The sequence below is a fragment of the Phlebotomus argentipes genome, unplaced genomic scaffold (assembly GCF_947086385.1).
Source record: "Phlebotomus argentipes unplaced genomic scaffold, Phlebotomus argentipes genome assembly contig_6, whole genome shotgun sequence".
In the NCBI taxonomy this organism is placed as follows: Eukaryota; Metazoa; Arthropoda; class Insecta; order Diptera; family Psychodidae; genus Phlebotomus; species Phlebotomus argentipes.
The window spans coordinates 2,806,985-2,834,175 of NW_026776145.1; the positions used below are offsets into that span (position 1 = coordinate 2,806,985).

The window sequence follows — 27,191 nt, forward strand, 5'->3', positions numbered from 1 at the left end:
TTACTGGACTTTCTACCTCAAAGATACCCCAATCGAGAATGAGCCGTTCCAGATGCTCAACACCAAACGATTGCAAATAGAAGCGACACCAGAATTGGCCACATTGATTACTGGATGGTTAATTTATTGATGTAATACGCAGTGTTAGGATTACATGCACGATTATTACCTACAATTCTACCACAGAGATGCAAAACTAAATCACACATCGTCAAATAAGCGAGTGGGTGTCTTGTAATGGCCACTATCGTCATTTGTGTACGCACGGAATTCGATTCTATCGTCCGTGTCAAAGTTCAAGCTATCATCGACATCGAGTGCGAAGTTCTGCGTTATATTGCTCCTGATGTCGTCAAAGTCCGTGTTCTCCACCACGCGGAAGTTATCATTGGCGATCTGCGTGCTCTCAGTCTCCGACAGATAATTCCCGCTCCGCAATTCGCTGCCATTGCGACGTCGCGATGCCGTTTCGGTCATTCGGCGCTTCTTTCGCTTCTCCCGCGAAATGAGGTCCTTTCCCTCCTGCACAATCTCATCGGACATGTCCTCATTCACCATGAACTGCTGGAATCCCAGAGCGTTTAGCGTGCGACTGCCCAAATTGAACCACGTGGCCAGACAGAAGGCGATCATCAGCATGGGGAAGTAGATGTTGAAGCCATCCGAGATGATCTCCAACACGTCCATGTGGCCCATGACTTGCGTGTAGAACGTCTCTGAGATGCGCTCCTTGATGATGTGCGAGTCCATGTGGATCAGGCCGAGGAAGTTGAGACAGATGGGCGGCGTGAGACGGCACAGCAGCATCCCGCAGAAGATCAGGCTGTGCTCGTTGGTTTGGTGATGAGGCGCCAAGTAGTACAGGTTGAGGAACTTGATCCTGAACACCGTGCTGTAGGCGCAGTAGCAGAGGTAGCAGAGGACAAACATGGAGAAGAGCTCAATGGTGAGGAAGTCATAGTTGCGCTTCGCCAGATTCACCACGTTGGCGAAGATCGAGAGCACGGGAGAGCGATTGAAGAAGGTCAGCTCTGACCACACCACTGTGACGGAGAGGAAGGCCGTGGCCACGGCCAGAGCCTTCATGAGAGGCGGTCGAAGGAGGCAATACCAGTACCAGGCGGCCTTTGCATTCTGGAATCGACTGTGTGAGTTGCCGAACTCACTGCGGAAGCACCGCTCGGAGGAATGTAGGTTCTTCAGAATGGCCTCGTAGTGCAGCACTTTCTCGATTTGTATGTTCCAGAGCGCCTGAAAAGTTAAAGCGTCAGCACTGATTTACCAGCGTTTTCCTGGGAGAAGAACACTCACCTGTGTTCTCTGGAACACTTGCAGGGACTTAATCACTTGGCGATGGAGTCTGCTCAGAGACTTCTCGGATGGCAACACGCTGGATATGTTCTGCTCCACATCCTTCCTCTTGTACCGCTCCATCAGCTCCACAGGCACCTTCCGATTGATGATGTTCACGTAAACACGCAGCTCGTGATTGTGCGGAATGGTGTTGTTGATGTAGTGCAGCGAGTCCAGGACATCTTCCACGTTCTCCTCGGCCTCGATTTTCTCTGAGTTGAGCTTCGAGAGCTTGAAGTACGCGTGCAGCAGCATGAACTGAGGATTGGAGTCGTTCCAGAGACTGCGCGGCACCTCCACAAGGGCGTAGCCGAGGAGGAGAATGAGCAGAAAGAGTCCCCAGGTGTTGGACGCCGACGAGGCGATCGCCTTGAGTTTCTGCCAGTCGAGACTTATCTCGGGCTTGGCGATGAGGTAGATCAGGAGAATGCCGCAGATGAAGAGATACGTGCCATAGTAGATGGCATTGTCCACGAGGGCGGACGTCAGCTTCCCCTTGATGGTGAACTCGCCGGACTTGAGATAGGACTGCATCAGGGGCATGATGAGCCAGGTGAGAAACTGGGACGACCAGTAGATGATGCGCCAGAGGACCAGGAACACCGAGTCCGAGACCATGCCCCAGGGCTGCTGGCAAGTGTTGTGACCGAAGTCTTGACTAGTTAGGTTGCTGGCAATCGCGCTGGCGTTGTTCTCCTGCTGACACTGTCGGTAAACCGTCTGGAAAATCAAGGGAAATCAATCGAGACATCAAAGCGAGACGAGAATAGCAGCAATTTACCGCAGTGATGTCCTGCGGAATGATGAACACGATGGAGAACGAGAAGCACCACGCAATTGCCACCGTGATGGTGACCAGGACGTTCTGTAATTGCACTTTCCCATACCTGTACAGGGACACACAGGCGATAAGGAAGGAGGATATGAGGGAAAACTCGAGTAGCCAGGCCATTTTTCACGCAAAGAGCTGGATTTTTTTCTCCAAAAAACAGATTGTGAGTGACGTCTTAACTCTGGGCTGTTTTGCACCTCAATTTCTGCGCTTCTAGCTGCATTTTCTCCAACTTTTCCACAGTAATTGACTTCAGGGGCATCAAGTGGGGCTTGCAGAACACAAAGTCCGGCTTATGCTGGAAAAATAGCTTTCCCGATGCTGGCAAAAGGATTTTCACTGGCAATGTACTTTTGTGTGTATTTTCTGACATCGCGACTCTGGAGCGATGTTGATAAACTTTACAGCATGCTCTATTGTTGGCAAGAGGTTTGCACAAAAAGTTCCGACAACACTTATTTAGATATATTATTACTTTATCTAAATTCAGCAATGCCCCATCACAAAGTGTAAAGCGGGAAATGTTATTTGTATTTTAGTTATGTCTGGAAATATTGTATTATCAATATCAATTATAGATTACTGTTTTACTAGTTCCATTACTTCGTCGAACTACGAGTTTGGAGCAGCAAAAATCGATATATTTCATTCCGCAACGTTGGCAGCTCTGTGTTTCCCCTCGATTTTCCTTCAAGTTCCCCTACTCAGCATTTTTCTTATAAGAATCAAAGCTCCAGCAATATTCAAATTGGTCTATTAACACATTCTTTCTCATCAAAGTGCAAAAATTAATATTAAATTTACTACAGTTGTGTTTCCAGCGCCAACATATCCGTGGGAAATTCGGGAATTTTCCGCTGAGTGTCTGGTTAGTTGCATGAATGCCCAACGTGGTGGCGCCACTGTCGACTCCAAAAGACAAATGGCGTCTGTTGAGTGATTGGTGGTGAAGAAAATAAGATTTTCCACAGCAAAAGACATTTCAAACTGGGCTGAAAACACGGGAGTGTGGAAAATTAGCAAGTGTGTTATCAAGTGCATGTGTTAGTTGGTGTTACAGAAGGTGGAAAGTGTGTTGTTTGAGAGTGCTTCCATCGACGCTCAACCTTTGTTTGTTTTGTCAACATTGCGCCCCCGCAATGGAGTCCGTGAGCTGACTGTGGCGTGTTTGTAAGGATCTGTACAGTCGGGAGTAGCATGGAGGACTCCCAGGGACTTTCTGGTGAATATTCAGTGGTTTTCCAGCAATGTTGACGATCCAGTGCTGATTTCCGCGGTGTCTCTTGCAGATGGTGAACGGCGGGAGGAGCTGAAAGATGCAGAGAAGCTCCTGGATGACTCGAATTCCAGTATTGACTCCTCTTCCTCTTCGAGTAACGATGATTCAGACAGTGACAGCGACACAGACTCGCAGATATCTTCCATCTCGGACATCCTGCAGCTGGCAATTGATCCAGCATCCCGGAGTTGGGTGAGATTCAGAAGCCGATCCCTGATGTCTCGACGAGACACTCACTATCGCCTTTCTGCTGCAGATACAGAGTCAGCTGCTCTCGGGCGCGAGTCCGCGGGCCATTCTCGGCGGCCTGCTCGGGAGCGACAGCGCCGCTCTTCCGGACGGCCTCTGCAGCATGTCGCTGTGGTACATCATCTCATTTCTGTCGCAATCCTCAGTCAAGCGTCCGAAGCTGAGTCACATCAACACGGTGACGGATGTGGTGCGTCTCATGCGACAGTCGAAGCGCGTGATTGTGCTCACTGGCGCTGGCGTGAGCGTCTCCTGCGGCATCCCGGACTTCCGGTCACGTGACGGCATCTACAGGCGTCTGGCGGCAGACTTTCCTGATCTCACCGAGCCGCAGGCCATGTTCGACATTAGCTACTTCTCGCGCGACCCGCGCCCTTTCTACCGCTTCGCGCGCGACATCTACCCAGGGCAGTTCGAGCCGAGTCCCTGTCATCGCTTCATTCGACACCTGGAGCGTTGCGACCGCCTGCTGAGGAACTACACGCAGAATATTGACACGCTGGAGAGAGTGGCGGGCATCGAACGGGTGATCGAGTGCCATGGCTCCTTTGGCACGGCATCCTGCACGAGATGCAGGGATCGGGTGCCCTCGAGCGCAATCGCTGAGGACATCAGGGCGCAGCGAATCCCACTGTGCCGACTCTGTCACCCCGGCGAGGAGTCTCCGTCGGCGGCCGGAGATCTGCCTCGAGAACTCGTGGCCAGCGGCATTATGAAGCCGGATATTGTATTCTTCGGCGAGGGACTGCCCTCGGCCTTCCACGATGCCATCATGACGGACAGGGACGCCTGTGACTTGCTCATCGTGATAGGATCCAGCCTGAAGGTGAGTTGCCCGACAGAATGCGGAACTGATTCGATGAACTCATGCTTTGGCTCTCTTCCAGGTGCGCCCCGTGGCCCTGATTCCCAGCTCTGTACCGCCGCACGTGCCCCAAATTCTCATCAATCGTGAGCCTCTTCCCCATATGCGCTTCGACGTGGAACTCCTGGGCGACTCGGATGTGATCATTGATCACCTGTGTCAGGAATTGGGTGGTGAGTGGAAAGACATCTGCTGGCGTGACACGCGACTCACTGAGAGGCCCGCCGAGGGTGCCACTGTGCACCCACCTAAACTCTCGCCCAGCGGCGATACCTTGGATGGCGTGCCTGAGCTCAACCAGGTGGTGCCGGCCGCGCCATCCTGCCACCGAGACGACTCCGGAATTGGCGAGTCCAGCAACTCCACGGATTCTCCTGAGGCCACTTGGAAGCTTCCGGCAGACACCTTCTGTCGCGTCGAGGGCGCCACGTACATCTTCCCGGGGGCGGAATACGAGCGACAACCGCTAAAGAGGCGCTCGGCGGAGGCCGTCCAGGAGGAGAGCGAGCTGGCGGCCAAGCAGCCGCGACTGTGACAAGCAATCGGGGTGGGAAGACGGTAAATAAATTGTGGAAAAGTTTATTCGTCTGGTTCGTTCAGGGCTATAATCTTCTCCTCCAGCTTCGCACAAACTTGCTCTATTTCATAGTTCTTGGACACCAACATCACCCACTGAGCCTCGAGGGCTCTCAGCTTCTCGCCCGCCTGCATCTGCTTTGACTTTCTGTTCCAATTCACCTCCTGGATCTCCTTCTGCAGCTCCTGCAGGCGACTCTGGGAGCGAGCCTGCATGTACGTGAGGATGTCCAGGTAAGCTTTCCACGACTCACAGCCGAACTCCAGCATCAGCTCGAGATTTATCGTGCGCACTGACTGGTGTTCCAGCTGTGCCATTGAGTTGGAGATGCTGTCGTTCCAGGCGTTCAATTCTGAGAGTTTCCCGGGAGGTGGAGGCGGCAATTCGTAGCGCTTCATGCTCAGTGTCTCCATTGGAAGGCGGTTCTGCAAGCGCTCGAACTCGTGCGTCATGGCGGGCGTCTCGAAGGAGAATGTGTCCAGCGGAGGCAGGTGCTCAAGGTAATTCTTCGTGGGACGATATCGCCGGCATTCCTCTTCCACCATCGCAATGGCCTGGAAAATGTCGCGAGGAAAACGTAAACAAAGTGTCTTACACCCCATTTTCATCAATACTCACCGCTTCCCGGACACCAGCACTGTCATATCCCTGATCTATATAAGGCAAAGCATCGACTTCAGCCATCGCAGGACACCAGACAAGGAAGAATGCCAGGAAAATGCAGGAAATTGCAAAGTTCAGCCACACAAGCTGAACAGTCGATTAGCTCTCGATGAGCAGCTTTGGTTCGGCAATGTTGGCAGCACTGAATGTCGTGACTACTTCCGGAAGCAGTCGATGTGTCTTTCTTTTCACTGTTCCGTTTGATGGCGGAGTGGTATTTCGTTTGTGGAGGAGAAAATATCAAATAAGTGCTCCATCGAAGTGGTAGAATGGTAATTACGCTCTTGATTGTGATGCCTCAGAGTCTGATCTATATGGAACACCTGCGGGAATTCTGGGATTTGTTGTATTTCATGTGAATTGTTGAGTGTCATGTTCCACGTGTTTACGTCGGAGTTTGTTGTTAAACCAGCATGAAATTCTCATTTATCGCAGAGAATCCTGCGTAGGAAATCGCGGGGTATCTTGTACGGCTTTCCAGAATTCCCCTCGTGCAATATTTCGGCAGAAATCTGGGCTCAGTCGAGGTCCACTCCCACCTAACCTCACTTTCTTTTTGCCCCTTCCAGAGTCTGTCCGCAGCTCGCCCTGTGGTCAGTGTGTACACTGACAAGAATGAGGTGGTGAAAGACCACGATGTGCCCCTGCCGAGCATCTTCAAGGCTCCCATCCGGCCGGACATCGTGAACGAGATCCACCAGCTGATGCGCCGCAACCGTCGCCAGCCGTACGCCGTGAGCGAGGAGGCCGGCCACCAGACCTCCGCTGAGTCCTGGGGCACTGGTCGCGCTGTGGCCCGTATCCCGCGTGTGCGCGGCGGCGGCACCCACCGTTCCGGCCAGGGTGCTTTCGGCAACATGTGCCGCGGAGGCCGCATGTTCGCCCCGACCAAGACGTGGCGCCGCTGGCACCGCAAGATCAACGTGAACCAGCGCCGGTACGCCATCGTGTCGGCCATCGCGGCGTCCGGAGTGCCGGCTCTGGTGCAGTCCAAGGGTCACGTCATCGACGGTGTGTCCGAGTTCCCACTGGTGGTGTCGGACAAGCTGCAGGAGGTGGTGAAGACCAAGCAGGCAGTGGTGTTTCTGCGCCGCATGAAGATCTGGGCTGACATCCAGAAGGTGTACAAGAGCCAGCGCTTCCGGGCTGGTCGCGGAAAGATGCGCAATCGCCGTCGCATCCATCGTCGCGGTCCTCTGATCGTGTACGCCAAGAATGACGGCATCAAGAAGGCCTTCCGCAACATCCCCGGCGTGGACACGATGAATGTGTCCAAGATGAACTTGCTGAAGCTGGCGCCCGGCGGCCATGTGGGTCGCTTTGTTGTGTGGACCGAGTCGGCCTTCAAGCGGCTGAACAACATCTTCGGCACGTGGGAGAAGCCGTCGACGCAGAAGAAGGGCTACAATCTGCCGCAGCCCAAGATGGCCAACACGGACTTGTCGCGCCTGCTCAAGTCTGAGGAGTTGCGTCGCGTGCTGCGTCGCCCGAGGAAGCAGCAGAAGCGTCACGTGCGCCGTCTGAATCCGCTGAAGAATGCTCGCGCTCTCGTGAAGCTGAACCCGTACGCCGAGGTGGTGAAGCGTCGCGCCATCCTGGCGTCCGAGAAGCTGAAGCTGCAGAAGAAACTGGAGGCGTCCAAGGCGAGGAAGAAGCCGCTGTCCAAGAGGAACTACATCGTGCGCACCCTCCGTCGCGACGAACTGCGCAAGGAGCAGCTGAAAAAGACGTGGGCCGCCAAGAAGGGTAAGGCACAGGCCGCTGCCAAGAAGAAGTAAGCACGCTCCCCTTCTCGACTAGCTCTGATGCGCCCCACATAACACCCCATGGACGTGAAATGTTGAGAATAAAACGCCATGGAAGATAAATGGGAAACTATTATTCGATTATTCGTGCGTGAGTATCCTTTCCAAAGTGGTATACAGTAATTTTTCCTGGAGATCCTTCGCTTTCAATTTGCACACGTTCAGGCGTCTCAAGAGGTCGGCGACTGAAAAATGTTCGAGGGATACATAAAATGTCCCAGAAAGCGTCCTATTGCTATACTTACGTCGAGTCGAATCAGCCGCATCAGCCTGAGTCACAGAGTAGGTAAACTCGCTGGATCTGAAATTGATTGTCGTGGTCTTTGCAGTGCATTTAGTCTGCATTTCCACAAAGACTATGCGATAGTGCAGATAATTGAGTTCAGCACCGGAGAGAGACTGGAAAAATAGCAATGATTGATTGAATATTATTGGTAAGAAAGTGAAGAAATACTTCACGAAATCTTACGTTAAATCCTGAACTGATTATTTTTCTAGCAATATTATTTATCCGAAAATTTTCATCCTCTTCTTCCAAGATGGAATCCGACTGAGCAAGAATATCTGGACTTTTCTTGCTCACTTCTTGAACGCGCTCATGAGTCTTTAAGTCATGAACGTCAGTATTTGATAAGACTTCTTGCCAAGACTTTGCAGGTTTCTTGTGTAATTCCACAGCCTTTTTTGGAGCTCTTTGAATGGGTTTAGGCTTAGTTTCTTCGATTCTCTTTTGATTCAAATTCACAGATATCGATTTGGTCTTCACTGATGAAGTTCTGCTTTTCTTGTCTGCACTTTGCAGATCTGGAGAAGATTCAGAAGGAATGTTCACGCTCTCGACTGCACTCACAGTTGTTACGGAGTTGTAGGAGTCCTTCATGCTGCTCGACTCTTCTATGTGCTGCAGACTCTCTTTTATAGAATCGCCAATGGATTTCGCGATGCGATTCTGGACGCTTGGCGCAAATGGAGGAAATACAAACGATTGGACGTCAATTGCCTTCGCTTCGGAGCTTCTGGCCAAATCTTGATCAATGGTTTTGCTCTCAATCTTCAACTTTTTCTTCAAGTCTCTGATGCTATTGTTGAGTTTTTGATTCTCCTCTTCGATTTTCGACAACTCTTTTGTCAGATTCTTGTTAATTTCCCCAAGATCATTAAACTTCAATTTTATATCATATAATTCATGGTCCTTCACAAGAAGTTCTCTGTTAAGTTCATCAATGAGATTCTCTTGTCTATGCATGGCGTTTTGAGTCTTCACTTCATGGGAAATAGACGAAACGATTTCAGAGACGCTGGAATCCAGACTTGCAGTCCATTCTTCAGCAATCGTTTTGCTTTGAGAGGCAATCTGTGGAGGTTTAAGATCAATTTCCGTTTGACATGCTGTTGAATTTAGCACAAGAGAATCAGTTTCCACTGCCTTATTAACGATTTTCTTGTGGTCAGTCTGAACATATTTATCCTGGAATTCTCTTGCTATTTGAGATGAAACAGTGCGTAAATCAGAAGAGCTTTTCTCTCCGTATTCTAATTCATAAGACATTTCTTCCTCAATCTTCTCAAGTGAGAATTTTTCTTCCATGATCTCATTAATAGATAATTCTCTCTGTGATTCCTGAAAATTCTCAGTTTGAGCAAAAGCACCAAGAGTTGTAATGCGTTGAGTGAATTCCTCTTTGATCTGAAGAGTGGATATATCGAAAATTGCCTTCTCCAGCTGCAACTTCACCTGTGAGCAGCTGTAAGAGGATTCCTTGGACAGAAAAGAGATCTCTTGCAACTCACAGAGAAGTCTGTTGAGATACTCAACAGTGGAATGATCTTCAGTCTTCTCAGACTTCTCCATCACACTTCCTTCGACATTCTGCCTCTCGCAAGGCGACAGAAAATTGTTCACTTCGTCGAGTGTAAATCTGGCAGAATAGAGCATCTTGTCGATATGCAATTCCTTGCATGACCTTTCAAACTCCTCCGCAAAGTTCATCTCAGTTTTCTGTGTTTCCTCAATTAAACTCTCAAGTTGATCTAATTTCTTCTGCATGTTCCTGAAAGCGTAGATTTCATTATTCTTCTCACTTAAGTATCGCCTGAGTTCGCTGTTTTCCGTCTGAAAATATAATTTTTAATAAATTGCTAAAAGTGTTTTTCTTGTGACTTTATTCTCTTATTTTACCTCATATTCAATGAGATTATTTGAGTAATCATGAATGGCCGTTTCAGCGAATTTCAGCTTTTCTTCCAAAGCTCTTTTCTGCTCTTGCAATTTCTATAGAAAAAGTAGAATAAAGAATAAGTATAATAAGTGATATTCCAAGAAATTCTGACTCAACTCACAAACATCTCCAAAGTGAGATCGTCGAATGTTTCAAAATGCTCCGTATTTTCGCCTCTATCGATAAACATCTTCCGTTCCACGGTAATTTCGTCGTGATATTCAGAACTGCTCCTCGAAAGCTCTGCAACTGATTTTTTGCCGTGAAAATCAATTCTTACCAGAAATCCCAATACTCACATTCTTCTGGTCGAATTTCATCCTCAATCCAACCCGTTGTTATGCTGTTGGCAATATCTCTGAAGCTCCGCTCGTGTCTCGCACTGAACAGAGACATCGTCCTCATGGTTGAACGCCCAGAAGAATCGCCGGGCGTTTGCAAAAGATTGAGGGTGAAGTTGGATTTGACTCTGGGTTTGGAACTCCACGAGCTGAACTCACAATTTTCATAATTTTCCATCACACCGACATTTCTCAGTCTTCCACTCATCAATTCCATTCCCTCATAAATCTTCTTCTGCGTCTGGTAAGTCATTATTGCTGCGTCAGAGGCAGAGTAAAAGACGATAGAAAAGAGAGACTTTTGTCACCGCGACTATTACAAAATAGATTCAAAGACTCCCTGGTTTGTTCCACAAAAAGCATGAATTTTATTCTTGACCGCAATTTTCTAGTCTTACAAAATTTGTGTACTTTGATTATATGAATATCTTTTATGAGATAATGATGTACTGATAAATGATTTTTCTCTAGACTATCTTTAGATCCTACATAAGAAATGCACTGTTTAATCATAATATATAAAATAATTGCAAATTGGATCTTAAATAGTCACTACCGCTAATACTTTGAAAGGTTTCTCAACGAACTGGAATAGACAGAGGAGTTAGAGGAAAGTAACTAACAGTATTGATGAACATAAATAGCCGAGTACCATGACAAATCTTGCGACAGCGCTAAACAGCTTTAGTGCCTTATCTTATTGGGATCATGATAGTGCGAAGCGGGCATCATTGAGGGGTGAGGAGGGGGTGGAAAACAGCGAACGTGCTCCACTGTGGATCCCTCGCTGTCACCACTTTTCAAGTACTTGTTCAGCACTGCGAAGATCTGCGAGTTTAGCACTTGGAATCGTCGAATGCGATCAACAAGGCGCTTCAAGCTCTGAAAAAGATACCAAAATTGTACCTTCTGAACAATAAGTGTGGCCAAAAGTGACTTACTATCCCTTTCACGGTCTCATCCTTGCAGTCAACACGCTGAACACGCAAGATATGGTAGCAAAAGTCCAATGCTTCGAACTTCCTCTGCTGCCCCAGAAGGACAATCATGACGCAACCGGCCCAGTTGAGTCCCTCGCCAAAGAGTTGCCTAAAAATAAACAGTCTCAGTAACTATTTCAAGACCTCTAAAGTAATGAGTAATCACTCACTCGACGGTGAATTCAGTATCCGCCACAGGAATGCAGTAGACAAACTGGAGAGCTGACCAGAGGCGATGGAACTCAGAGCACTCATCGATATTCATGACTCCATTAATTGGAGCCGGACCCATCCACACAGGATCGTCCAGGTAGCTCTTAACACGTCCCAGAATCACCTCGAAAATGCTCAGTCCGCAGCACAACCTCTCTCTGGTGAGCAGATCTCCCTCGCGCGCAATCAGCGCCTGTTTCGCCGTGCCGAACTTCTCCACATTGCTCACAATCTGCAACGAAGAGTACTTGCTCTCGAGACGCTTCTGCTTCGTCTCAGGCTTCTCGCCGTCCTTGCAGTACGGTCGCGGCAAGATGTTCTGGAAAGGCGCCGCGTGCAAGAGATCGCACACTTCCTCCTGCGACAGAGCCTGCTCTATCAAGAGACAAAACAGGATGCTGTTCCCGAACTCACGAAACAGCTGAAATAGTTCTGTCTTTGCGTCCGGATACTGCACAATATCAATCAAATGGGCGTGGTAGTAGCTCAACACACCCGGCGAGCCATAGTCGAATCTCGGCAGCTTGCACGTCTGGAAAAGAGGGTAATTTTTAGAGACTTTGTGGGTCACATCACAGTGTCACTTCTCAACACACACCTTTGGCATCGCCGACATGAGAGTCTTGGTGAATTGCAGAAGATTCCCCTGAATCAGCGGCTTCACGATGTCTTTCAGGATGATATCCATGACCACAGCGATGCCTTGGTAGCCCAACAAACGGCACATTGCATGGAAATGTGGCGCCCCAACGAAGCTCGCATACTGTCCGTACTGCGTCGAGTAGGCTGCATTGAGTTGCTTGGAGCCCCACAGATAGTAATGCGACATTTGCTGTGGCTTCTCGCGCTGAATGGGGTGCACAAGGGATATTCCCTGTGGACAGCGCACGAATCGATTGGTGGCCGCGTTGTAGCAATAATTGGAGAGGAAGTCATAGTTGAGCTCGACGAAAACATGCAGGGTGACTCGGCCGTAGGGCGCTTGGACGAGGTGATTGGCCTCCTTCACCATCGACTCGAAGTCATCCAGGGCAAGATATTTGCTCAGCAATTTGTGGCATATGCGATTCACCTGGATCAGCCCTTCCAACTCCACAATGCCCGTGATATCTGTGGCCTCGAAGCGACTGATGGCCAACTCGAGACTCTTGTGCATGTCAGCATTGATCCGCTGTGTGATAAGCTTGTTCAGATCAATGGATCGGCCCAAGAGCTGAACGTGACGCTGCTTCAAGAGAGTCTCATAGCGATTATTTCTGGGGTACGATTGGAAATTGAATCCCAGCACTTCACACTCAACGCGGAAGCGTTTATCTAAATTCATGCTTCCGGCCAGTTGTTTGTAGTGGGCGAAGATCTGCTCGCTGAGCTTATAGACAAACTGATCGAAGCACAAATTCACTTCAGCCTCCACTTCGTCATAGAGAAACTGCTTCCGGAACACAGTGAGGGCGTAGTGAGCTGAATCATTGTACAGGTCCAGCGGATAGAGGACAAATTCCATCATTGAGGGCTCCTTCGTGCGCAAAATGTGATCCGTGAGAATCCACGGCATGGACATTTCAATGGGAAATTGAATTCTCTTCTCCATCGTGATCAAATCATTGCACTCCTCATTGTGCTGGTGCATCACCTTGCAATGGTTCACCTTGCGTCCCATGGTCATCTCCAGGTAGAACTCTCTGTACCACAGCTGTGAGAGATCGCAGCACTTCTGCAGCGACTCGCTGAAGTTGATGATGTAACTCCAGTAGAAAGAGTTCTTGTGGAACTGATCGATCTGCATCAGGCATGTGCCGTCGATGTCCTTTCGAAGGGTGCGCTTTCCACCCGACTTGTCAGCAATCAGGGACTCCAGCATTGTCCTGACCATGTACAATTGCGTCGAAGAGGGGCCGACATTCAGGCGAGGCACGTTGATCTTAAAGCCTCCGTCAGGATCTTTCTTTCCCTTGAGAGCAGGATCCTCCAGGGACTCACTGCCCTTCTGCCAGTCAGCCGAGGATTCACGAACCGACATGATAATGCTGAAAAGATGACAAACAACCAATAAGAAGATCGAATTAAGTGTCGAGAAGTTTCACAAAAGACAAATTACCTTCGGATCAGGTCCTTCTTGTTCTTCACCGCCTTGCGCAGTGGCTCCCTCAGGGTCAACTGCACGAAATCCTGTAGCTCAGCATAGATGCTGCGACGGATGGCTTCGCACAGCACTGTCTCAATGCGCGTCATCAACACTTGAAGCCCCTTGATCATGGCGATCACTTCAATTAGCGCAAACTTCTCCTCATCCGTGTAATTGTAGCGTGTCGCCCGCTCATACTCTTCCGCCTCGACGGGGCACTCTTTGTTCTGGTGGTGATCAGTGGGGTGCAACAGCTTCCAGGAGTACAGCTCAGTCACCACGCTGCTCCACTCGGACAGCAACTGCAGCCCGCGCAGCGCCAAGTCCGCCGTGGCGCGATTCTCGGCATCGGTGGTGTTATCCTTCACCGTGGTCGTGACCTCGTTCGTGTACCTGGCCAGCTCGGAGATGTACTTCACGTGATCCTCGCGGATCTGCGGCAGATGCACCATCAAGTCCGCCTGAGGACTAATGGCTTGCGACGAGGAGAGCGGCCACTTGCTGGGATCGAAGTGCTTGCTGCGCTTGATGTAGTTGAAAGGCGCAATTTGCATGTCGCCGAACAGCGGCACCACCTCCAGATTCTTGAAGATCCTGTCGATCCTGTCCAGACGCAACTTCTTCTTCTGATCCAACTTATTGACATTGCATGCGTCCGTGTCCATGAGGAACAGCCCGAAGCCCATCACCTTCACCAGCATGTGCTTCTCCTCCGGCGTCATGTACATCTTCGTCTCGAACATGTGCACGCAGATGTTCACCACGTCCGCCATCAAGTCCTCGTAGCCCGCGACCTTCTCCAGCGTCTCGCGCACTGCGTCGCGGATCTTATTCTGCGTGGCCAGGAACATCGAGAGGTTCTGGGACTCCTGCAGAGTGTGTGAGTCCGACATTACCTTGAGGAACTGCGCGGCACGGCGATACGTGCTGTAGTCATTCTTCACGCTGGACTTCATGTTCTTCAGCTCGTCCAGGACGGCGAACATGTTGATAAACTTCCCAAGAGTGAGCAAGTACGCCTCGGACACGAAGTCCTTGCGCTTCTCCGAGTGACAGAGCCGCTTCACCTCGGCGCAGAACGCCTCAATGGCCTTTCTCTGGAAGTACATGAAGTTGAGCAGTTTGTTCACTTCCGGTGCTAGAACTTCCACTGTCTTCTCGTAGATTTCCACTCTGTTTGGCTGCTCGTTGGATTTGGGCTGCGGAATGGCGCGCGAGCAGCAGCGCCAGGTGTACAGCATCACGGCGTGTTGCTGCCCCTCGTCCAGCAGCACGTTCAGGTTGGCGTGCACGGTGGCCTCCTCGATGTACTTGGCCACTCCGGTCACGAACCCGTTGCGGTCCTCGAAGTTGGTGTCAAAATTCGCCTTGTACACCACGGAGCACGGCTGGGCCTCGATGCAGGGCTGCTCGTCGGGGAGTGGCAGCTCATCCAGCACCTCCACGTTCGACAGAGCGTCCGCCAGCGTTATTTTCTCCGTCATTGCGCTTGGTTGGGGCTGGGCTATCAGGGGAATTCACTGAGTAATACGGCAGAAATGACGGGGGACTCAGCGGGATTGATTCACACCGAAATTCGACACCTTTCGGGCATATTCACCACTCACTGCAATCACGAGCACACAAATTACAGTCCGGGTCACGAATTTACACTGTTTTTGGCCACTTTCTGCACGAATTACAGCGATTACTGGGGATTTTCTCGGGAGAGTCAGCGAGAGTCGATGAGAGTCACGTCAGATTTCATGGCGGCCGCTAGAGGGTTTCTCAGTCAGAGAAATAAAACACCCACCCGCAATGATTCCATTGATTCGATGCATCTGGCACAGTGTGAGCCGACTGATCTGCTGGCACAAAAGACTTTACCACTTAACTTTTAGCATTTATTGTAGGTCTCAAATAATTTATATGGCAATTATTGACTTGCATCACAAAAGCTATTTTCTATAACACTTTCTTCGTCAGTTGCTCGTGAGTTTTACACTTTTTTCTTGTCAATATAATTTCTTATCTCGCACAGTGCAAGCTGCTTTAAATGCAAAATTAGATTTTTTTTTATTTATATTCCTTTTTGTCTCTTATTCGAAAGCCTATGCACGCGAAAAGGTCCTACAAATGCATTTTCCACATGATAGGAACTCACTTCTGATACAATTCATTCCTTTTGTGAGATAATACTGGGTTTTGTCTCGGGAACCATTCTTAAATATCAAGTCTTACAATTGCAACAGAAATGCACTTTCTATGATATTTTTTGTGTTTTTTCCTTTTGTAATATACATTAGGTAGTTTCTCTCTCTCCATATCGCTAAAAGGGTGTTTTCTTCTTTGTCCACTCAAGTAGTGTGAAATGCAGCAAAATTTACTGTGCTCTACTTCGATGGCTTCTTCCCTTCAGACGACTTCATAGCCGTGGTGACGCTTTCCACCAGTCTCTGGAGTCTGGTCTTGAGTCGCGATTCCCGCGCGAATGCCTGCACCAGTTCCCTCTCCATGTTCTCCACGTACTCCGTGTCGGAGCACGCCAGCTTCTCGCTGTTGGACTTGGACACGAGGGCTTCGTTGTGGGTGAACTGCGCCTGGAGTTGCGTCAGTGCCTTCTGAACAGTCATCAGGCTCTCCTCGGCGTATCGTTTCTCCTTCTCGGACATCTCGGCGCGGAACTTCACCTCCGTCATATCTTCACGCATGTTCATCAGTTCCTGCATCAGCACCGCCACTTCCATATTCGTCCTCTTATCCTCGTGCGCCACTTTGGCCACACTGGACGCCACCATTGCCGCCTGGAAGTCCCCAGTCTCCTCGCAGTAGTACGGCGACTGCAGGACAACTGTGGTGTTCTGGACGCGAGCGCGGTTGCCCTTCAACTTGGAGATATGCTCACGCAGACGAAAGTCATCCTCCTTCGACCAGGGGGTCAAATTGTCATCACTGTAATTGGAAACAGATTCAATTAGCTCTCAATTACGCCAATTCAGTAAATCAAGGCATTGAAGCAACACAACCAGAACTTGGCGACAATGTACAAATGGCAAGAATTTGCAGAATTTAGATCCGAAAGTAATTTATGTGCAGAAAACACACTTATATCAAGTACACCACATACAGAGTATTTTATCCGCCTTGTGAATTGCTCTTTCGCAGCTATGTGAGTGTGAATTGTTGGGGATGAGTTATTGAGCGCACTAAATCACTCAATAATTGACTGCACTTCAGCTCCAAAGGCCATTATTGAATACATCAAGTGTGGAAAATTGCTTGACAAAAATATAACGAGACTTTTTCGTGTCTCCCATCGCATTTGATGGCTCTGTTGGGCCATGGAATTTGTAGGGGAATATGGTAAAACCACTCTAAAAATACTCTCTTGTGCAGAGAGATGAAAGAGATTCACCTGGATGAGTAGATGAGAGAGGCGTCTTGCCAGGGCCCCAGGCTGTGATCGGGAAGGTTCTTCTCACTCTCCAAGTGATTGAGCAAATGACGGGCAACATTTTCCGCATCCTGGCGATTCTTCTGGCCCGCCGGATTATTCTCCAGCACATCGAGGCGACTCTCGAAGAGGGCCAGCATCACGTCGTACGCCTCGATGGTGCGATCGCTGAAATTGAGCGCCTGCTGCAGAGCAATGGCATTGGATTCGTATTTTCCGCACAGCAGATACAGCTGATCACAGTGAGACTTGCTCTCGTTGAGCGTCAGCGAGAGCAGGGCGTTCTGCGCCTTCAGGTGTTCTATACAATTGTGTAGGCGCTCAATCTCCAGGATATTCGAGATCTGCAAGTTTTCCAGCTCGTCTCCCTCCGCCTTGGGATCGTGCAGCAGATCCGCCATGAGGTGTTCGGCCATCATCGGGAAATCCTCAGCCAGCATGTCAGGAGTATTCGTTCCACTTCGCTCCGCCGTCTTCCTCAGCTTCACTCTCTCAGCCACTTTGGCGATCGGTGGACCATTGCTGAACTCCTGCAACTTCTGGCTCTTCATGGAATTGTAGGTTCCAAAGTTTGGGGATTTCTTAGCTAACTCAGGATTACTGAACTTTGCCGGGAGTCTTTGGTTTGTAGGAAGATTCTCCTGAAGTGGCTCCAGACTGTCACAATTTCCCACCTCGAGACTTTTCAGATTGGCACTGGATGCCAAATGTGACTGCAGAAGCGCCACTTGACCTCGCAAGTGTAGGATTTCCTCCTGAAGCATTTCCAATTGAGAACTCGATGTCTGAGGTGGCATTTGGCCCAGATCGTCTAAGTTTGTAAGCCTCTCCAGTTGCTCAGACTTCACTTCCAGATGATCCGTGAGCTCATACTCTCCACCTTGGCCATCGAGCTCTGAATTGTACACGGAACCCTCCTGGAAACTCAATTCCGACACTGAAATAGAGAAAGAAATCCATTAATGCGAGATTGAGAAGCGTAAAACTCTTTCTTACCACTTTCTTCGGGCTCCTGTTCCTCGAGGATTGATCTCTCCTCGTAGCGCTTCAGCTTCTTGTTCAGCTCAACGATGACACAATGCATCTCAGTCAGGCGGCTTTCATGGGCTGAACTTATTACCTCGAGCCGCCTTCGGGAGCGGTCTTTGTCCTCCAGTGCATCGGAGAGCTCCTTCTGCAGCGTCTCCTGGCCCTTGATGGCGCTCTTGAGCTTCTCCGTGAGGTCCATGACTTCTGTCTTGAGAGCTGACATGGCGGAAGCGTGGAACTGTGAAGCAGAAGAGCAGGTGAAACTCCTCCCAAGGGCTTTTCCGGGGACAGAAGACTCACCTTATTGGCTAGATCCACAATTGAGCAGTTCGCCACTTCGCTCTCGGTTATCTGACTGCCAGCCTCGCTGGATGTGGGCGCCCTCAGAACTTCCGGGGACAGGTCTCTGGCGCCGGAATCTCGACCCCAAGACTCCTGACCGTTGGACACGCTCTTTCCTACACCTCCCGGAGAGACAGAACGATGAGAGCAGCTCACCGCGACACAAAACACCCCGACTTACCTTTGACACTGTGTTTGGCATGCTTGATGGTGCTCTCAGGCTCGTTCCGCGCCTTCAAATCCCAAGGGGGCGTGTGGTAGGACCGGACCAGATTCGCCCGCTGGCACAAATTCACGAGATCATCATCGGAGAACTTTGTGTACTGCTTCTGCGGCGACAGGTCCTCCTCCTCCATTTTTCCTCAGCAACGCACCGCCAACCAGTGACTCTCTCGCCGTCTTCACGCCACGGGAATTGCGTGAAAATCGGAGAAAATTCACAGCGGAGCACAATCACTTACCCCGCCCACGAAAACAAAATAAAACCGAATACGCGGAACACTTGGGCAAGTAGATTCACATCACCGCGAGGCACAATTCGGTGAAGTGGCGACGGTGAAAACCACAGAGGGACTGTTTCACAAATAAAAGTAACATTTAGATGAGGGAAATGGGAATTAAAAGATTTTCACGCAAAATATGGCCACGGATTTTTGACGGAAGTCCCATAAACAAAATAAACGGCACGCACGCCATCTGGGCACTTGATGGTAAAGCTGGGTGTACTAAAATCCAGTTTGATTTCAAATATCGACAAGTCTGACATCTTAAAATAAGAGAGTGAATCATGAGAAAGTGCAATTCATTTGGGTTTTCTCAAAATTCTCAAAATCCCAAATGTATTTCTTTATTATTTCGATTATTTCGTATTATATCCTTTATAGTGAATGTTCTTGGTAGTTCATCACACTTTTTGTTTCTTCCTGCTCGGTTCATCGGACGCAGAATCGCTGTTTTGTGAGCTATCGATGAATTGCTTCAGTTTCTCCAGTTTGGGCGAATAAGCCCAGGAAATGAGTGCCAAGTGCTCTTTTGTGGGCGACCCGTCATTGTTGAACAGCGGCAATTTCTTCTCTTGAATGCTCTTTTGGAGCTTCTGCAGATTCCTATTCCTCACAATATCCCAGGACTCTGAATCATTGTCGTCTGGAAACATCGTCCTCAGCTTCTTGTAGTTTCCGCCAGCGGTACCTGTGTAAGCACTTAAGAATTCACTGGCCACAGTCTCCGTGGGCTTGGGAAAGTTCTGGATGACCTCAGCAGACAGATACTTCATGTTGGGCTGCTCAGACGTGTCCAGATTGTCCAGATACTCAGTCAGCAGCTCCACAGCTTCCTTTATGTCGGATATCTTCTGCTTATCCTTCGTGCGAGATATTACGCTTTTTGAGCTCGTTATGAGACTCTTAAGAACGAGCTTCTGATAGTCTGCATCGCGCTTATCAAGGATTCTGAAACACACAAAGAGTTTACAATTTAGTTGTCTTTGATTTTTTGAAAATGCATTCCTCACTTGAGAGTCTTTTCGGCCGCCTCCTTGTCCTTGAAGCCCAATCCTGGAACCTTCTCAATTTTATCCTCACTGTCTGTCGAAGCTTTTGTTTTGCTCTTGGCCGATGTACTCTTGTTGTCCTCCAACCACTTCTCGAACACCGCAATGGCATCTTTAATGTTATTCCGTTTTTCCTCAGCTTTTGTCACTGCCAAAATTAGATTGATATTACATCATCGATTATAAGTATAGCCACTGTGGAGACTCGGGTATTTCTTACGCGTTAGAACCCTCTTCGCTCGCCCCAACAATCCCCGGATCGTCAGCATCCTGTACTGACTGTCCTGGTTCTCCAGCAACTTCAGCGTATCCAGCGCCTTCTGCTTATCCTTGAAGCCATATCCTTCGCTCTCTTGATTGGACATTTTCCAAAAGCCTCAATTTTGCACCGACTAAAAGAAACTGTTTTCTCACTGAAGCTCACAGAGAAACTGATGTGACCAAGATTTTATAGGCAGTCAAAAATATTGTGCGGCATATCAACAATACAAGAGCAGAAATTACGTCATTGTTCCCAAATACACGCGAAAGTGTTAAATGCTTTCGCAGATCGCGTATTTATTCAAAGCCGGTTGCCCAAACGTGAAATTCCAATGTCACGACTACATCTCTACACTCACACTGTATATAAGGCATTTTTTTGGGTTTCTTATTTAATAGAGAACCCAAGATGACACTCTTTCCTCGGTTGAAAAGCGAAAGTGATGAAAATAGTCATTATTTTGGGGTGAATTGTATTGATAAGAGCTCATAATTCACTACTTTTGAGTGAACAACATTGCGCAAGGTCTGTTTGTTTCCATAAAATATGCAATGCACTGCGACCTTACATCGAGTCTGCGGTCAAATTGTGTGGAGAATAACAAAATCATAGCTTTCTAATATCATAAAAGTCCTTCTCACGAATGACAAGTGAACTAATGTTAATTGAAATGTACTTGTTAGGGTAATAAATTGTTACTTTTATTGCTTCTCAGGGTGTTCTTAACAAGTTATTAGAATACATTTCATTGGATTGATCTTTGGAAATATGATGATAGGGGTAAGAGTAGTACGAGGAGTTGGATCGGTTTTGTACAAACGTGGCGGTGTCTGTAGTCGTTGGAAGTCCGTTCTGTACATGAGTGGAATCGTTGCGAGGAGCCAGGGTGAGAGGAGTGCTCGGAGGGTCCGCATTCCCAGCAACATTTGAGCCATACGCCATATTAAACAGGGCTTCAGGATCACAGACAAACTTGTAAACGTACCTCTCACCTGTGGACAATCAAAGGGAGCCATTATGCCCATCCCCCTGAGGTTAAATCATGACTAACCTGCCACTTTCTGCATGATTCCCTTCTCGTAGTAATACCTCAGACTGCGCGACAATTTGTCGTAGTTCATTGCGGGGCGATTCTTCTGAATGCCCCACCTTCGCGCCACTTCTTCCGGCTCCACCAGTTTGAATTCCATCCCTCGCCCTGTCCACGCGATGCATCCTGCGCTCGCGGTGGGCTCGTCCAAGAGCGCCACGAGGAACTGCCAGAGCTGCAGGGATCCGCGTCTCTGGTGGATGGCCGTGTTCGACTGGTGGATGGCGGCTATTGCTGGGGAGTTATTGCTGGAGCCTCCGCATGAGATGTAGTCGGGCTCCGTGGACGTGACGGCTGCAGAGGTGTCCGATGTTGAGCGCAGCCCGTAGTTCTGCTGGTAGCCGTGCTGTGAAGACTCCGCTAGGTGATGATGGTGACTCCCGGAGGACACAATAGGAGTATGGTTGATGTGGGACGTGGAATCGGGGTAGATTGAGGGATGGCTGGTGGAGATTCCTTGAGATCCGCACACGGTCTGCGTCACAACTGATTTCATATTACTGTAAATCTGATCCGTGAAGAGACGGTCTGAATATGAGGAGTGCCATCCTGGAGGGAAGGAGAAATGCACAAAGAACGGAATGTGGGTTAAATCTGAAAACATCCACGGTATTCTTCCGGATGAAGCACATCATCATTACGAATTAATAAAGGTTAAGTAGTGTATTCATCTTGGTTTTGTTACAGCTCTTATTTTTTCCTGAATAATTAATAAAGGTGATACAATTCTCACAATCTAATGACGAGGGTCCATTTAATATTTATTTATTAAGTGGATAGATTCCCTTCAGCGCGTGTATTGAAAAAGTGCATATAAAACAATACAAATTCTTTCATCCTCATTTTACGTTAGAATAAATATTAAGAGGTGTCTTACTGAGATGATATTTTAATTTAAAATTGTGTACATTTCATTTGTTTGTAGCGCTATATTAAATTGTATCACAATGGAACGTTCAACAAAATGTGCTTAAACATAAAATGCTTAATTCGCTTGAGGCGTTCCATGGCGTCTGCACAGTATAAATGTGATATATTGGATTTATTAGATGTTTATTTACAAGAAATAGCGAAGTCAAACACTGATAGAACTCAATTTGATTCGCCGCTTGGCCCGGGAATTTCACGCTCACCGTCACGAGGGTTTATCAAGGCGTATAAGAACCTCGAAATTTAATGTTCACCGCGAAGTGGAATATTGGCAATCAGTGGTCTCTTCATTCCATCGGCAATAATCTCGGAAATATTGTCACGTAGTTGAAATATTACTTTGCATAATCCAAAGGTATCAGGAAGTGCTCTCCGATATATCCCGAGGAGCTACACAGAGAGAAGCGCATAATTGAATTTGTTGGGTGTTATACGTGTCAAAAAGGAAGAATAAATTGCAAATCGATTTATTAAAGCGAAGTGAATATCTCCCACTGAGCGATGCAAATTCGCTCTGGGGTATTTTCATTGATAAGGATGGAAAAGAAGCGCGCAAAGTAGACTTAGGAGATTATTGGTGAAATTCATAACTCCCCTGTCTTGCTACCGTACCTCAAATGGGTGAAATGTTGCACAGAGTGAAATGAACAATTCATTAATATCAATTATTGAAGGGCTAATTATTGCTACCCCGTCTTCCGCACGACTTTCATATCTGTTTGCCATATTGGACTGGAGGTGGATGAAACCCTTTTCCACTCCCTCGTCATTTAAGCCCATGTTCATGCATATTTACCCCCGATCATTACCAAATAGCCTTGCCAAACAATAAGTTAGTACGCGATAGCATTTCACGTGGGGGAATGTCAAAAATTGTTCCAGCGCAGAGGGTCATGATTAAATAATATGCCATCCGCGGCGTGGAGTGATGGAAAGGCCAGAGACTGAATGCAAATTGAGCAACAATTGGAGACAAATTCATCAAGATTTACCACATAATTCAATGCAAATCTATGGTGAAAAGGCACCCCAACCCTCGGCACACCCTTAAAGAACTCACCCTCGACAGGTTCCCTCTTCACGAGATGCGGAGTGGTGGAAAATCTGCAATCAATATTCATGCAGGTGAGATTTAATCCATCCGAAAAGTGGATTGACAACTACCTGTAGCAGTAAGGATGCGGCGAGGCCACGGGAATGTCGAAGAATGACGATCGGTCGCTGAGAACGCCTTTGCCTGCAAAGATTGCACAACGTGTATTTTTCCATTAAATCTCACATCTTGACTTCAACCACGCGTCCCACAATAGAATCAATTCTCCCTCTCCCGCCGTCGATTCTGCCAAGACTTCCCGTGGTGACTCCCGAGGAGGAAATCTCTTCTGTGACAAGTCACAAAGATGTGCTTGACGAAAAATAATTTGATATCAAACAGTTTCTGCAACCACGAGATGTATCTCTTTTGAAATCAATTTGTCTGCATAATATATGACTGAAAACCCCCCAGAGAAGGGACACAGTTCGGGACATTGAAAACTCAGAATTGATTTCTGTGCCAATTTATCGACGGGGATAGAAAAGAATATGGAAATAAAGAGTTAGAATCGGTTGGCTAAATTAAAATTTAATACTCTACATTTATGTAATTGAAATAAAAAAACGATGTGTGATTAAATTGGCCGATGAAATCGACAGAAGACTTTTTATTCTACAAAACAACACATTTTTGTATTGCTTCAGTTCCTTCATAAGCCAATCAAAGTTAAGTTTCTTTGCAAAGTACATAAAGAATTATTGATTGTTGCAAACGACGAACCTTTCAGTTAAACTTTTAATTTTCATTTACATAAGGATATTCTAAAAAAAGTTGATTGTTTAATATAAAAATAGGTGAAAATAACGAGATTACTGTCATAATAATGTTCATTTTACAAATTTTTACCCATTTATGAATAAGGTTATGAGTATTATTCAAAATCTGGAGGAAAATCTTCTACAATATTGATATTTTTTATTAATAGTTTTTACCTCCCTTCTGATTGCTAATTATTTGATTTATGGTATGAATGCAAAATTGTTTTATTTTCAAATACTAAAACAATACTCATATAACAAGAAAGTGAATTTCGAACTTACAAGTGTGCCTCAAGTCATCTCCTGGAGACGCGTCAGTGGCCCAGATATTCCGATTTGCCACGGAGCGGAAGTCTAGTGTGGATTAAGAATGAATGAAGTTCGATCAATAAGGCATCGGGAAGGGTAAGCGAAGAGTCAATCCTCCACTCTTTCGCGTGGCAATCTCACCGTTTTCCTGCTGAGGTAAGGGTGAGTGGATGCTTTGATGTCCCTGATGTACCTGCGAGGAGATCAGCGGCAGAGGCAGCGAGGACAGGGACGACGCTGCGGAGGATGGAGACGCGGAGGGCTGAGAGATGAGAGCGGAGGCTGGCAGGATTGGGGAGGACGATGAGACTGTGGCTGATGCTCCTGAAGTGTTTTTCTTATTGTTTGAAAGAAAAGAGACATGACTCAGCGGGGATGCACTGTGTCCCAGTGAATCAGTGAGGTTCTATAAAAGGAATGAAGAAGATCCAGCTGTGAGAATTGGATTTCTCTCCTCATCGCCTCAACAACCTATTTAGCCCATTTTCCAATTTAATTTCGTAATGGACTCCCCGTCATCGAGTCATTCCCGAAAATCATTCCACAATATTTCTATTTAATTGTTTATAGTGCGAAACGGTGGGTTGTTCTTTGTCGGGCCCTCCCGCCCTTCGGCCCGCGTAACAAGCGCATGGGTTTTGTTGGTATTTGATTGCCAATTGCTCTATCATCTCACACATTAGCCATTGTTGAAAGGTGTAGTGTAGTGCATTGTTTGCGGTCACCCCAACTAACAGTCCCCACGGACTGTAATTCAATTCAAGCCGCTATATTTAGTTTCATCCCCAAACCCTCGATGACATGACAAATATCGGTGGGATCTCAATTACACCTTCTCTGGAGAATTTGTCAAGTGGGGTTTGTGTGAAAACCAACAAATAATGTAGTGTGAACACCTGTAACATCGTCGAGTCGCTCGCTTTCTTGCTAATTAAATGGCAATTTCACATAAAACTCCGGAATTCAATCAATAAAAATAAAATGACATCTTCATTTGGCAACACGACGTTTGTTCTGCAAATTATTGAGGGAAAACAATCTCGAGCACTCGCAATAAGGAAATCACATTCCGATTTTACCCACAGTATAATATTTTCCCGCGAATTTCCGACGTATGATTTCCGGTCTAAGATTGTTTCATTTCCCCTTCAAATCGTTGTTGCGAAGGAAAATTTCTTTGCATTCGACCTCTGAAAGGGGATTGTAGAGAGTTAACTATTGATTTTCAATATGCACAATCAAATTAATGTCATACATGTGCATATATAGATGTTTTCCACATCAAATCTTTGAAACGTTGTCATAAACTCAATCTCATACACAATGATGAGTAAAAAAAAAGGTTTTATTCATTAATTAATTACTTTTAATTTTTTAAAAACACATCCTCATCGCACCGAACTGATTTAATTCAAATATTAAAATAAACCCGTCGGTTGATTCAGAAACGTGTTGTTTTGCTCCAGAAAATCGTTATTGTTTTAACTATACGGTATTTTCATTAGCATTTTTACTTTTTAATGATACTTTTCCTGACTGATAATTGCTTTTAAATTCATACAAAATATTCCAAATTATCAGTTAAGAAATCAAAATATACAGTTCAGAACCACTAGAAAAAAGATGTTCTCATACATTTTTTCACAAATAGAATAAACATAAACGACACATTAGTTTCGCAGAACTTTTTCATTAAAGGAAATCACAATTTGTATACTTAATATGTTTCAAAACTAATAAACACTAAAATCACTGATCTCTTAAATTAAAAATTCCTTTCCAAGAACCGAACTTACAATTTTCACAATTTCATCTGTGATTCCCAATTGGGAGTCGATATTATTCATGTTATTGTGTAACTTTTCTTTTTAAATTTGTATGCTAACTTTTTCTGTATAAAACTACAGTCACTTGTGCGATTCCACTGGCGTGTAATTGCCGGAAAATGTCTCAGGATGTACTGAAAGGCAATCGTTCTTCTTGCGAGACCGTGAGGAAAATCAGCAAAGCAGGGTTTGTGCTGCGAAAGTGGGTGGAGCCTCGAGTCAGGAAAATTCTTCAATTGCAATGATTGCGCAAGTTGGACTGCTAACGCCCGCCCCGTCGGAGAGTTGTTATGGTAATTTCACATATAAATTTATAACATTAATCACTAAATAGATAATAATGGCGTCGAATTTTTGTCCTCTTTGTTTATTCTCCTTCATGTATGATTTGCAAAGAATAACATTTCAGGATAAAGCTCACAGAGAGCACAAATCCATAGACGACAAACTCAAATATGTAGAATGAAAGGCAACATTAGTGGGGCAATATTAATTTTCACTCACAGAAAAATGCTCCACTTTATTAAATTTCCGCCTTCTCATTTTGCGCTACACACGAAGAAGCTTGATTCTTGAGTATTTTTTTTTAATTAAGTCATAATTAAAGTAACACTCGATGATATGCAAAATTCACACAATAATACTTTGATTCATAATAACAGGAAGAAATCCATTCGTTCGCTTCACTTACAGTAATGAATATTGTTGTGATGTACATAATTCTGAAAGCCATGCTAAATTATGCAACAGATAAAATTAAGGCGATTTAATATTAAAATGTATTGACGACGAAAAAGCACGTTCGTTGAAAATATACGTGAAACACAGAAAACATTAAGCTTTTTCCGTTTCTTTTGACTTTTAGACATTTTTATTCAGCTATTTCACAAGAATACATTAGCATAAGTACAGTTCTTAATGCCATTTTTGGTAATTTTAAATGCATATGTAAGTCTTCAGACAGTTCTTACGTAATCGTTTACATACGATAGAACATAGGAAGAAAATCGGAAAAATCAGTATGCAGCGAAGTTTTCTTTTGAACATACTAAAAAAACTCTTC

The 27,191-nt window shown here is 46.7% G+C and overlaps 9 protein-coding genes across 10 annotated transcripts; 2 read left to right on the forward strand and 7 right to left on the reverse strand.

The window, feature by feature from the left end:
* Positions 1–103: 103 nt before the first annotated feature.
* Positions 104–2,305, reverse strand: LOC132256004 (LMBR1 domain-containing protein 2 homolog). Its single transcript, XM_059752186.1, has 3 exons — positions 2,135–2,305; positions 1,312–2,073; positions 104–1,251 (listed from the first exon to the last, which is right to left on the reverse strand). The coding sequence occupies exons 1-3, from the start codon at positions 2,303–2,305 to the stop codon at positions 202–204; spliced, it is 1,983 nt and encodes a 660-aa protein (XP_059608169.1). The 3' UTR covers positions 104–201.
* Positions 2,306–2,360: 55 nt separating this feature from the next.
* On the reverse strand, positions 2,361–2,750 carry LOC132256152 (BBSome-interacting protein 1). Its single transcript, XM_059752365.1, has one exon. The coding sequence runs from the start codon at positions 2,556–2,558 to the stop codon at positions 2,361–2,363; it is 198 nt and encodes a 65-aa protein (XP_059608348.1). The 5' UTR covers positions 2,559–2,750.
* Positions 2,751–2,841: 91 nt separating this feature from the next.
* LOC132257605 (NAD-dependent histone deacetylase sirtuin-1) lies at positions 2,842–5,113 on the forward strand. The gene is made up of 4 exons (XM_059754585.1): positions 2,842–3,407; positions 3,475–3,656; positions 3,721–4,539; positions 4,601–5,113. Exons 1-4 carry the CDS (start codon positions 3,383–3,385, stop codon positions 5,111–5,113), a joined length of 1,539 nt encoding a protein of 512 aa, XP_059610568.1. The 5' UTR covers positions 2,842–3,382.
* LOC132256104 (pre-mRNA-splicing factor SPF27) lies at positions 4,938–5,944 on the reverse strand. Its single transcript, XM_059752295.1, has 2 exons — positions 5,774–5,944; positions 4,938–5,709 (listed from the first exon to the last, which is right to left on the reverse strand). Exons 1-2 carry the CDS (start codon positions 5,837–5,839, stop codon positions 5,158–5,160), a joined length of 618 nt encoding a protein of 205 aa, XP_059608278.1. The 5' UTR covers positions 5,840–5,944; the 3' UTR covers positions 4,938–5,157.
* A 17-nt stretch (positions 5,945–5,961) lies between these two features.
* LOC132256074 (large ribosomal subunit protein uL4) lies at positions 5,962–7,686 on the forward strand. Its single transcript, XM_059752261.1, has 2 exons — positions 5,962–6,090; positions 6,388–7,686. The coding sequence occupies exons 1-2, from the start codon at positions 6,088–6,090 to the stop codon at positions 7,594–7,596; spliced, it is 1,212 nt and encodes a 403-aa protein (XP_059608244.1). The 5' UTR covers positions 5,962–6,087; the 3' UTR covers positions 7,597–7,686.
* A 2,841-nt stretch (positions 7,687–10,527) lies between these two features.
* Positions 10,528–15,330, reverse strand: LOC132255945 (cytoplasmic FMR1-interacting protein). Its single transcript, XM_059752122.1, has 5 exons — positions 13,475–15,330; positions 11,975–13,403; positions 11,334–11,908; positions 11,125–11,272; positions 10,528–11,065 (listed from the first exon to the last, which is right to left on the reverse strand). The coding sequence occupies exons 1-5, from the start codon at positions 14,983–14,985 to the stop codon at positions 10,868–10,870; spliced, it is 3,861 nt and encodes a 1,286-aa protein (XP_059608105.1). The 5' UTR covers positions 14,986–15,330; the 3' UTR covers positions 10,528–10,867.
* Positions 15,331–15,370: 40 nt separating this feature from the next.
* LOC132255987 (colorectal mutant cancer protein) lies at positions 15,371–19,048 on the reverse strand. 2 transcript variants are annotated; one of them, XM_059752174.1, is made up of 5 exons: positions 18,487–19,048; positions 18,264–18,421; positions 17,931–18,201; positions 16,896–17,871; positions 15,371–16,432 (listed from the first exon to the last, which is right to left on the reverse strand). In XM_059752174.1, exons 1-5 carry the CDS (start codon positions 18,659–18,661, stop codon positions 15,874–15,876), a joined length of 2,139 nt encoding a protein of 712 aa, XP_059608157.1. In that variant the 5' UTR covers positions 18,662–19,048; the 3' UTR covers positions 15,371–15,873. The 2 variants fall into 2 exon arrangements, with proteins under 2 accessions (XP_059608157.1, XP_059608150.1); XM_059752167.1 differs by having other exon boundaries at positions 18,264–18,427.
* Positions 19,049–19,142: 94 nt separating this feature from the next.
* LOC132255558 (uncharacterized) lies at positions 19,143–20,275 on the reverse strand. Its single transcript, XM_059751649.1, has 3 exons — positions 20,078–20,275; positions 19,819–20,005; positions 19,143–19,756 (listed from the first exon to the last, which is right to left on the reverse strand). Exons 1-3 carry the CDS (start codon positions 20,220–20,222, stop codon positions 19,210–19,212), a joined length of 879 nt encoding a protein of 292 aa, XP_059607632.1. The 5' UTR covers positions 20,223–20,275; the 3' UTR covers positions 19,143–19,209.
* Positions 20,276–20,830: 555 nt separating this feature from the next.
* Positions 20,831–26,281, reverse strand: LOC132257613 (ets DNA-binding protein pokkuri). The gene is made up of 9 exons (XM_059754599.1): positions 26,099–26,281; positions 24,444–24,708; positions 24,276–24,347; positions 23,419–23,544; positions 23,304–23,376; positions 23,200–23,243; positions 21,171–21,758; positions 20,940–21,111; positions 20,831–20,840 (listed from the first exon to the last, which is right to left on the reverse strand). The coding sequence occupies exons 1-9, from the start codon at positions 26,147–26,149 to the stop codon at positions 20,831–20,833; spliced, it is 1,401 nt and encodes a 466-aa protein (XP_059610582.1). The 5' UTR covers positions 26,150–26,281.
* Positions 26,282–27,191: the final 910 nt, after the last annotated feature.